Genomic DNA, 12131 nt, shown 5'->3' with positions numbered 1-12131 from the left:
GAGTCAAGAAGTATTTCCTACACTCCTGTTGTCTGGAAGTTTGTAAAGAATTGTTGAAAGTCCTTTCTTAAATATTTGGTAAAATTTACAAGTGAGCCCTTTGGTGCTGGCAGTTTTGTTTTGGAAGTTTATTAATCATTGATTCAATTTAATAAATGTGGGCTTATTCAGGTTATATGTCATTATCTGTTGTGCGAGTTTGGCAGATTATGTCTCTGAAGGAACTGACTCATCTAGGTTATCAAATCTGTGGGCAAAGAGTTGTTATAATATTGGTTCGTTATCTTCCTAATGTCTAGAGGGTCACTAGTGATGGAGCCCTCTCATTCTTGGTATTAACGTGTATCTTTTTCTTAGTCTGACTAGATTTACTTTTATTAAACTTTTTAAGGAACCACTTTTGGTTTTGAATTTCTCTCTAGAGTTTTCCTGTAATTTGTATGATCTTATTTTGCATTTGTTCTTCCTTTTCTACTTTCCAAAAGTAGATTAATAATTTTCATTTTTTCTAATATATACATCCAATACTATAAATTTCCCTTGAAGCGCCATTTTCACTGCACCCAACACATCTTGATAAACTGTACTGACACATACTTTTAAATAATTGAGCCATCACTGTATAATTCTTCTTTCATCCTTTGTAATTTTCCTTGCTCTGAAGTCTGCTTTACTTGAAATGAAATCACCACACCAGCTTTCTTTTGATGTACCTCTTCCTCCTTTTCTCCCTCAGTCTTCTTTTCTTTTGTCATCTCCATGCTAATGATTACCTCCTCAAAGACAGTGATTTCTGGTTTTAATTTCTAGAATTTTCTTTAGACTCAGAACTACCATTTCTGTTCATATTTCCTGTCTATTCTTGCATGTCATATATTTCTCCCGTTAGAGCTCTTAGTATATATTAATCAGCAATTTTAAGTTCTCAATGTGATAATTTCAACATCCCAGTCATACATGAATCTGATCCGATGCTTTGTCTTTCAAAGCCATGCTTTGTCTTTAAGTATACCGTATAGTTTTTGTTGTTAATTAATAGAAGTTGGGCATGATACTAAACTGGACTGGTTAAAAGACATTCCAGGGGCCCTCCCTGGGGGCGCAGAGGGTTGAAGCACAGCACTAAGAAGCAAAAGCCACTTTAGCATGAGTTCGATCCCCACTTGGAGGTGATCCGCGTGGTGCAGCAGCCTCTCCTGGCCAGGCCGCTGCTCCCCTCAGCAGTGTACTTCATCAGTTGGCCTGTTCTGCTCCCTACTCTGTCTCTGGTGAATCCTCTCACTGCCCCTATGCCTCAGTTCTATATGCATGAATAAATCTTTAAAAAAAAAAAAAAAAAGTACATTCCAGTAGTTAAGTCCTCAGTGATGTGGTAGTTAATGTGATAGGGGAGGTGATCATTTATAGTGTCAAGACTAGGCATAGGATGTAAAGTCTCAGCGCTATCACCACCACCTGAGTTCTACCCCCAGCCAGGGAGGTGACCCCCATGGCATGGCAGACCTCTCCTGTCTCGCCTGTTGCTCCCATCAGCAGTGTGTTTCAGTAGATCCTCCTGTTCTGCTCCCTACCCTGTCTTTGGTGAACCCTCTCATCTTCCCCCAAGCCCCACATACCTCTGGCTTGTACCCCAGTTCTTCTATGCAGAAATAAAGCTCAAAAATTAGGTCTCAGTCTTTTGATGACTATAGGCCACTGGGATGTGATGTACACATCTGCTTCTCAGTCTTCCCTCCCACTCACACCCACCTTCATTTGGGTGAGACAGAAAGGCTAGAGTGGGTTGAAGTTAAGATTTTTCCCTCATGCCAGGCTCCTGTAAAACCAGGCGTGATTAGACGTTAGTGAAAAGTTTCCTTTGAGGGCAGAAATTTAGGGGAATATTTCAAAAATGATTACTTTCCCCTCCTTCTGCTGGAAACACATGATTTTTCTCCAGCACTCACTGTGAAAACCTACTGGGCTGCAATAAGTAAAACTTCCAAAATTTTCAATGAGTCAAGATTCTTCATGAATTTTTGGGTAAGAACTAGTCATCAAAAACTATGCACTGGAGTGCTCTCCCTGGTAGCGCAACAAGTTAAAGCACCACATTATGAAGCTCTCGGAAGCCACTGCAACACGAGTTCCATCCCCAGCCAGGGAGCTGACCCACGTGGTGTGGCAGACCTCTCCTGACCCACCCTTGTCAATTTGCCTGTTCTGCTCCCCACTCTGTCTCTGGTGAATCCTCTCACCCACCACACCTCTGGCTTGTACCCCAGTTCTATAAGCATAAATCAATAAATTTTTAAAAACAAAAACAGAAAGTATGCACTGGGTCACTAAGATTTTTTGGCTGTTTTTGTTTAAAAATTTTATAGCATTATGTTTGACATTTAAATCTGGTCCATTTTTGTGTGTCTGTATTAGGAATGAGGATCAGGTAGTTTCTTGTTTGACCCCTTCTTTGAAATACAATGTTCTTTCTGATAACTAAATCTTATGAACCATCTTTATCACAACTTAACTTAATAGATCTGACTAGGGAAATGCTGGGGGTTAATTATATTTTGGCAGATATGAGGGGAGATGTCAATTAAGATTTTGAGTACAGGAAACTCAAGAAAATACCAGAAGGTGGGAGGAACAAGGCTGACCAAGACAGGTGTGAAAGGAGAAAATGAATTTTCATCAGTTTTATCCATCTGCCTAGCATTTATATCGCCACAAAGGCCAAATGAAAAACCAAGGAACAAAAACCCCTGGGAGCAGTCGTTTTGCTTCCAAATTACACCAAGGCATAAAGTATAACTTAAAGCTGGTTCCTAAACTGTGTCACCTGTTTAATGGTATTAAAACAATTGTCAGGTGATGCTTTGGAGATTAAAATACTGTGAAGATTATAAGTAAAACCAAGATTCTTATCAGACTGTGAGCAGTATTATTTTCCTAGATTGATTTGACATAAAATCACTGTTTGATGATATTTATGAGGGCTTGGATCTAGACCTACTATTTCTCTTGGGAATCAGGGTGAAGTAGTAAAAATAATGCCTAAGTAGCTTGTGGAAAAGGAACAGGGATGGGTAGTTAGGAATGGAAGAAATGACACTCTTTTAGCAGGAGTCAAATTTTATTGAGTGATATAAAATACATGTAGTCAACATTGTTACTTCCATCTGCTGGGCAGTGTTAAAGGCCTGTACTTTAACTTTCTATCAAGCTTATCTGTCATCGAATCTCACACCCAGGCTTCTGCAGGTCTGGAAATTTTCGTCCATAGGTATATGAAGTAGAAATTCCAGTTAACGTTTTTATTTAAAGTTCAAAGAGACACAAAGAATCCTCACAGTCAAGATGTCTTTGTCTTAAGGATTTCTGGATTTCGTCCTTGGAGGAGGTCAGGATCTTCCCAGGGCCTAGGTCCTCGAATGTTCTTCCAGTCATCAAAAGCAGAGTCCTTTATTTTCTATAGAGCCACAAAAATTAAAGTGTGTGTGTGTGTTTATTAGTATAAGAGCCCTGTGGCTTTGAGCAGGACATCACTGAATGTATGAAAAAGTAAGGGAGTGGAAAGAATGCAACAGGCCTTCAATTTTAATTTTTGCAGATACATCAGCTATGTATCAAGCACAGTAAGTGAAGAAATATCGTGTGTCTTAGGATTTGGAATTTTTCTTGCTTGATATTGATGTTAATGTCTGTCTTTTCTACCATAAGAACAAAACTATTGAAATAGAGTTTACATACTTTATTTTTAAGAGCACAAAGAAAAGGAAAAAGATGGGAACACAACCAAAGTCTACAATGACTAGCACAAGTTAGCCTGGCAAACAAGAGGAACAAAGGTAAGCCCACCGTCTTTTAGGAGGTGTCTGCTAAGTTAAAGATAAAATTAAATATTGTGTGATCACAGGCAAGCAGCCTTCCAGGAGTAGAGAAGCTAGAAAGTAAGTTATATGATTCTAATTCAATGCCCTGAATTTGTGAAGCCTGTTCTGAAGTCAAACTCAACATGGAGATTCCTTTATTATAAACAATGGAATATGAATTTCAAACATGAATGTTATTACATGTTCAGCATTTGTATTTCTAACCTGTACATTGACCTAAATACCAAGTAAAATTCTTTCCTGGAAAAAAAAAGTGCTGAGGAAAAACAGTGTCATAAATGAATTTCCAGGACTGCAAGAATGGAGAATTTTTAATATCTAGCTATTACCTTGGCATCAGCTGAGAGTCCAAAAAGGCTGTTCTTTGGGAGTAGGAATATGTCAACATTAAGACCTACTATTTCAGATTCGCCCTTACAAAATTCAAAGCCACACTCTGTGTCTTGGGAGACAAATGGGAAATGAACTCCAACGCATTGTCTTCTCACACATCCTCCCTTACAAAGCACAAAACCAGACCCACAATGTTCACTCGATAATTGAACTGTTGCTAAAAATGAGAATCGACACTTTCATAAGTTTCTTCAATGTATCACTCACAATGTCTACTTCAATTAAAAAAAAAAAAAATCCACACCCCAAATGAACAAGCTGAAGAGATGGAAAGCCTCCTTCCTCACCACCTCCCATAACACATCATATATGAAGGGTGTGTTACATATATGTGGTTATATAATAAGACATATAATACATCTCTTAGCATACAAATAAAAATTTTTGGTTTTTTGCTAATCAGCTGGGTAGAAAATGACATCTCCTTGTAATATTAATTAACATTCTCCATATCTCTTCATATGTTTAAGATTTATTTCTTTTTCTCTGAACTCTTTACATACTTTGCTTGTGTTACCACTGACCAACTGAGGTGCTGAACTTTTCCATACTGGTTTGTAGATGCCCTTCACACTTAACAGTTAACTCATCATAAGGTAAGCAGTATTTTCAGGATTTCTCATTTAACTAGTGGCTTTATATACAGATTTTTTAAATGTTCAACTTTTGAACTTTATGTGTGAGCACAACACTTTTTACTCTTAAGGATTCTGGGCTTTTGTATCAAATTTAAATAAATGTTTCTGACTCAAGACCACATAAAAGAATCTTCATTTTTCATTTCCTAGCACTTTCAGCATTCTGTTATCTCTTTTTAAATTCTTGATTCACCTGGAGTTTATTTATTTTAGTATATAAAAATACAGATCCACTTGCTATTTTCTTTTCAAATGACTATACAATTATGCAATACTAGCTAAATAATTTTTTTTAACTAGGTAAATAATTTAAAGTAAATAATCTTTTTCTGCACTGGAAATAAGTTTACCTTAAGGAGGACAGAAACAGTCGTTAAGAAAATAGTAATAAAAGACTAAATTATGAGACTATACCTCATACTCTGTTTCCAATGATACTTTATTCATTTTCAATTTTTTTTCCAATTCAGGATCAATCTATAGAAAAGAAAGAGGAGCCACACATTATATATGTTAGATTCAATCCTCAAATCAAAGAGTAACATAAGAGGTGACTGGGACAGTATGGAGGGTTACAAACACTTGACAAAATCGCTACCATTCATCCAATCACAAAATGTTAACTAAAGCATACCAGCACTACCAAAGTGGCAACTGACATTTACTAAGCTTTTGCTATATACCAGGGATTTTATGTATATTTTTTAATCCTCACAAAAACCTGAATGGGACACAGGGAGTTTAAATAACTTGTCAAAAAGCCAAAACTTGGCTTTGAACCTTACTACTCTGCTTCCAGGATCCATGCTATTAACCACCACCCTAAGTTACATTACAAAGACATGATACTGAAATGCTAATAAACTTAATGTTGCTACTGAAAGCAAAAAGGGACTGGATGCCTTCCATATACAAAAAACAAATAAGTAGTTATGATAAAATTAGGTAAGATTCCATAGTGGTCAACAGGAGATGATGCTGTGCTTCCTGTATGTGACAAAGTCTTCAGGAAAGAATATAATTACTGAAATCACTAAACAAACACACCTAAGTTAAATGGAATATCTGAATAGTGGCTGAACATATTTAAGACCAAATTAGTACAACAGAAATATAACCTGAGGATCCCACTGCAAAAATCCAGCGACATGAATAATAAAAAGTGTATTAAGAAAGTGTCAGGCACTAAGGAATTATCCCATAGCAGTCTTGGATTCTTCTTGGGCCAAGTGAGTAATCAAAATAGCATCAGGTGGTTAGCAAAGGAAGAGCAATCAATATAAATACATGCTAGACTTTACATGGTTATAAATTCTAAAAATTACTGAAACGCACCAGGTATATTTATCCTGTGTTTTGGGACCTGAGGCGTCAAGGGTTCAGAAGTGGAGATTTCACATGACCCACAAGGAGAGTATCCTTATTCTGAGAGTAAAAATGACAGAGAGGACAGTTCACTGGTAAGCCTAGCACTGGATGAGGAACCCTTCATTACATACTCCCAGGTGATAAAAGGAGAGACAGTGGTTGTTTTTTATTAGGAAACACTGAGCACTTGATGCTCTCTTCTTCAACTAGGAAGAGGCACAAGACTTATGTAACAATGGAAGCTTCTCCCAGCCTACAGGACTACTTTGGACCCCAAATCCGCAGTTTTTAAGTAATGGTATAGATGCCTCCAGGCACACAGGCCTTGATTGACTTCTGTCCAAACTAAGGTGACAATAGGCCTACTTTGGACATATTAAGGAAAGCCTATCTGATCCTTTTGCTCAGATAGTGACTGCAGAGTGAAGACTGCTGACATACACAACAAAACTGATGTAAAAGAAAGCTAACCCCCCAGCACTCCCAGGGGAAAACTAATACCGCACATAATAGGAGCTTCAGCTCGATGGAAAGAGGTAGGAAAAACCAAGTGAAAATTTTTTTAGAGTGATAACCATTATAACCCAAATCATCTTCCATACAGCAGACTTATCAACATTTGAAAAATTGCTTAAACTAATGGTTGAATCCATGTCTAGATCAAAATCCATGTCTAGACTTTACTGATGTGAAACCAAGCGCCTCTAAACTAGACAGAAAACTCCCACATGTATCCTGATATCATAATGCTTCTGCAGTGACCAGTGCACAGAAGGGCCCTTTGGACTGGTCAGCCATAGGTGTTATGGTCCCAGGGGAAACTTTGGGGTGATCTGGGTTGTGAGTCCTTACCTGCTCACTTAAGAACTCCAGCCAAGACCCAAAAGCAGACACTCAGAGGAAGACAAATAAAACAGCGCATATTACAAGGGATTGAGAAGAGAAAGAGAGGAGATTAGCTGGCTAACAACACCTTAGCTGGGATACCAGAGTGCAAGTTGAATCTGGAAAAAGGAGCGTGAGAGCACAACTATGCCAAGTATGGCCACTTTACTCTGCCCCTACTTCTCAGTAGCCCCTGTTGCAGAAGTCAATTCACGGCATGCTGGGAGTTGTAACCCTTGACACCTGACATCTCCATGTGGAGAGGGGGTGAAGTCAATTCACTTACTGGCTCTGCAGTTTGCTCCTCATAGTTCCTTTTGACAGTATTAGGCACATGTTACCAGGATTACATCTTCCTGCTGTATGGATTTTTTAGTGTAATGAAGCCTTGCTTGCTAAGACTTTCCTTTAAAGCCTATTTTCCCCTACATTTACTATTCCACTATAGGTTGCAATATAAGAGGTTGACATGGTCTGTAATTTTTGTTTTATTCTTCTACTAACCTGATTGAAGGGGTTGTGGAATATACTATACCAAAATGTGCCACTTTGGCACATGGATTGTTTTGAGCTGAAGTAAGAAAGACAGGATGTCTGAGTTTTACCTCTGTCATCTTGCCTAAAAGACAGGGGTGGGAGCCTTTATCAGAAAGTGTACGATTACCAAAGATAACTTTATATCAAAGTCTTATCCGCATGGCATGGCAAACATTCTTTACCAAACATTTGTTCTCATCTCCCTGTAAGGTGTCTTTCTCCTCCTTGAAGCTCCAAGCTCCTGCCCATTAGCTCAGGGTGGTATGTAAATCTATAAGCTTGACTGCCTATGAGTCCCATGTCCTTGTGGAGATTTTATATGTAATTTTTGTTGTTGTTCCTATTACCTGTGTTATGTCAGTGTAAATATTAGGCCAGCCAAATAAACCTGGAAGGAAGAAAGGAAAACTTTCCCTCCATTAAATTTTTTTTTTTTTAAAGACTGTGTAGAACTGGTAATACTTATTTAAATATTTATAGAATTTTCCAATGAAATCATCTGGCCTTAAGTTTTTTTCCAAAACTTTTTTTTAGCTATGAATTCACTTTTTTAAATAGGTAAGGCTATTCTGATTATACTCTTTCTCCTACATTTTTTTTTTTAAAGATTTATTTTATTTGTACATTCAGAACTGGAGTACAGGCCAGAGGCTTAGGGGCAGTGAGAGGCTTCACCAGAGACAGAGTGGGAGAAGAACAGGCAGATCGACAAAGTACACTGCTGAGGGGAGCAGCGGACGGGTCAGGAGAGGTCTGCCACGCCATGTGGTCACCTCTGGGGCAGGCGGGAATCGAACTCATGCGGAGGTGGTTTTAGCTTCTCAGTGCAGTGCTGTAACCCGCTGCGCCACCAGGGAGGGCCTCTCCTACATTTTTATTACTTGAGCAAAGAAACCATATTAATTTTTAATAGATTATGTACTTTTTAAATGATTTTTGTATGTTTCCACCCATTTTGTTCATTCTTTTAAACTGTAGCCATAGTAAGATTCTTAATAGAGAAGCATTAGGAACACTCACATTGAAGCTAAGAACAAAAGATAATATAAATATAATCATGTACTTTTTGGCAGTGTTTTGGAATTCACACCAAAAAGTTATTAGGCCAGAATACCTGAGTTTGGGGACTGGTTGTATTGTTGTCATAGACATCTGTGCTTTGGATGACTTCAAAAGAATTCTTCAGTGCTAATTTTAATAATGTACAATTGTACAATTTCTGCCTTACTGGTAAATATGAACATCTACCTAAGATGCCACTCTTATTGTGTAATATTTTGATAAATCATCTTCTTTTTCCCTTTATTTTTCTGTACAAAATAGGAGTTAAAAAGCTTTTGTCCAGTGATGTCAAAATGATTTTCAAGGCTTCTATTATGACAACCTCCCTCACTCTTCCTCAACTGGGTGATGAGCATTACCATCCATTCAGACCTCAAAACCAAAATCTTTGCATCATCCATTCAGATTTTTACATTATATATGTCACATTTATCACTAAACACAATCAATTTATATTCACTTTTTTTCCCTGAAACCCATTCATTTCTCTAGCCTTATTTTAAATGTTGCATTTTAGTATCCATTAATAGTGCATCTATACTACCATCAAAGTATGCTAACAAGTCTCTTCACTTAGTATTAAAACCATCTTTGATCCTCTATCTTGCTTCTCTGTTTTCCATCTACCTTTAGAAAGATACTTCTGATGGCCCTCACTGGTGGCACAGCAGGTTAAAGAGCAGCACTGCAAACCCACCTGCTCCCTACCACTCAGGTGATCCACATGGCTTGTCAGACTGCTCCTGTCTCACCCGCTGCTCCCCTCAGCAGTGTACTTTGTCAATCTGCCTATTCTGCTCCCCACTCTGGTGAATCCTCTCACCACCTCTGGACTGTACCCCAGTTCTATGTATAAATAAATCTTTAAAAAAAAAGTGTTAAAAAAGTAAGAAAGATACTTCTAAAAGGAAAATCTGACCAAAATGCTCCCTCTGTTATAGAGTAGTAATCATTTCTATATCTTGCTAACTCTTGCTCACACATAAAACCTTAATCAAGTGTTATTTCTAGCAAACCTTCTTTGAAACTTCTTTTCCAAGTCTAAACCATATGCCCCTCCTTGAAATACTAGTACTATTTTATGCAAAATACTAATATAACTCTTCATTGGACATTGTTACATATTTGGGTACATTTCATATTAAATGTTATCAGCTCTCAATTATGTTATGAACTTTGTAAGAACCAGTTTCTTGAATCTGTATCTGTAGAATCTAAAACATAGTAAACACATGACAAATATTCAATTATTTTTCAAATACATAGAAGTCACTCTGCTTCTAAAAGTAGATTATTATGTCTTTTCAGGTCCTCTTTGGTGGCACTGTGGATTGAAATGCTGCACTGTGAAGCTGGCCAAGGCAGCTTCAGGGCAAGTTCAATCCCAGGCCCCAGAGGTGATCCACATGGCACAGCAGATCTCTCCTGTCTCACCTACTGGTCCCCTCAGCAGTGTACTACATCAATTTGCCTGTTCTGCTCCCACTCTCTCTGGTGAGTCCTCTCACCCCCTGTACCTCTGGCCTGCACCCCAGTTCTATGTGCATAAATAAAATCTAAAAAAATAAATAAGTAATAGTGTCTCTCTCCTTTAAAAAAAGATTATTACACCTTTCATCTAAAACAGAAAGGGCAAAAGTTCCCTAACAATAAAATTAGAATGCTAACAGAACTGATAATTGTTCGATGCCTGCACAAAAACTGTATTTGTTTTAAATTTAAGATTTACTCTAATACCTACTTTCTTAAAGACTAGCTGGATCTGGCATTCCTCTTAACAGTAAAATTAACTCAGTAGACCTTTAATATTTTTGACCATCCTGCCAACATTACTGAGATCTGCAAATGAAATATATATTACTTGGAAATAACCTCACACATGTGTGCCACAAACAAAAACTAAATACTTGTAAATGAATTAGCTAGAGTTATTATGTAACACCTGGCCTAAATTTGACAGTAACCATGTAGTACAGAAAGTAGGATTCTTCCTTCTGTGCCTAAACAGACATGTGACCTTACACAGAGCTAACTCAACCTCCCTGAGCCTGATTTCTCACCTGTAAAATAGGACAAAAATATATATAAAGTAGTACAGTCCTACTACAAATGCATACCTATACAAAGGATAAAAAAGAAAGGCATTATTATTTATAATGAAAAGTAATTTTCTTTTATTGTTACTAAGGTTACATATCAATAAAATTTCTTAAACTACTTAGAATATGAAATAACTAATTCATAAACAGTGTAATAAAGCAGAATGACATTATCTCATATTCTTTGGTCCCTTCTAAATCCTAAAGAACAACAACAGCAGAGCATATTTCATGTGAGAAAGCAAACAGCATTACAGATTTTCTAAGGGACAGGAAGAAAGATTACTGTATTCTACACATTTCGTGATTGACATCCAGGTGATTGCTAATGTTACCTTAAAGAATAAGGAAGAACCCAAAGGTCATATATCAGTCTTGAAAAACAAAACAAAATCCAGATTGCCTAGGATAATCTGTCTGCCCAGACAAGGACACCTGTCCCCAGTACACCCTACACCAGGCCCCGTGCACACAACTACATAGACACATGTACAGATCTTACTTTAATCTTCACAGCATCATAACGGATTTGTGAAAACTCCCGAAGACCAAAAGAACCTCCAACAACCAGTAACTGAAACAAAGAAAGGAAACAATTAAGCAAAAACAGGAGGATAGAATTCAGTCTATCTATAGATTACTTATTTAAATGTCAACAGTGACAGATTAGACAAGATCCTATAGGTCACACTGTATTACCCTTCATCGTTCGGAACAGATGAGGTATATACTGTCGCTGGAAATACTTTAGTTTGTTAACAAATACTTAAATCAGCACTTCATTCTACAACTGACTTCCTGGTTTAAATAATTTCATCCCAAGTATTATATTATACTGATTCTTACTAACAACCTGTGAGTTGAGGGGGGAATCTATTAGTAGATGAAATAAACAAATAGTCATTTGACTGAATTGCCCATTACTACATTGGTAAACCAGGAGTAAAATTCTGTCATTGTTTCTACAAGACTAGAAACCGTTTGATTGTAGGATTTTCCCCCAAAAAAGCCAACTGTAGAGCATTTCTTCCCATGTTCTAACTTTATGAAATACCCCACTAAGTATTAGTAAACATCAGAAGATCCTTTGAATTGTCACTGCTGCCTTATCATCTCTAACAATCTAATGGGTTTTGAACCTAAAGCTGTAACCTGGAAACATTATAAGGTTTAATACCTACCTTCTTTTTATATGAGTATTTAAAATTACCAATTAAAAACATAATATAAGGCCTTCCCTGGTGGCGCAGCGGGTTGAAGCACAGCACTGAGAA

The 12131-nt window shown here is 37.4% G+C and overlaps 1 protein-coding gene and 1 pseudogene across 2 annotated transcripts in view; both read right to left on the bottom strand.

The window, feature by feature from the left end:
- The window catches only part of LOC105853591, a 40397-nt pseudogene extending 29014 nt beyond the window's left edge, over positions 1-11383 (bottom strand).
- LOC105853154 (cytochrome c oxidase assembly protein COX16 homolog, mitochondrial) overlaps positions 3106-12131 on the bottom strand; it is a 10881-nt gene continuing 1855 nt past the window's right edge. For both annotated transcript variants that reach the window (XM_004681735.2, XM_012724517.1), the window contains 3 exons: positions 11360-11431; positions 5321-5383; positions 3106-3451 (listed from right to left, as the gene is read on the bottom strand). In XM_004681735.2, the coding sequence (XP_004681792.1) occupies positions 3335-3451; positions 5321-5383; positions 11360-11431 (252 nt within the window). In that variant the 3' untranslated portion in view covers positions 3106-3334. The remainder of the gene's footprint in view (positions 3452-5320; positions 5384-11359; positions 11432-12131) is intronic.

Source organism: Condylura cristata, unplaced genomic scaffold (genome assembly GCF_000260355.1).
Source record: "Condylura cristata isolate star-nosed mole 26May11 unplaced genomic scaffold, ConCri1.0 scaffold00013, whole genome shotgun sequence".
NCBI classification, from domain to species: domain Eukaryota; kingdom Metazoa; phylum Chordata; class Mammalia; order Eulipotyphla; family Talpidae; genus Condylura; species Condylura cristata.
The sequence above is the reverse complement of the archived record's forward strand: the minus strand, read 5'-3'. Positions and strand labels throughout refer to the sequence as shown.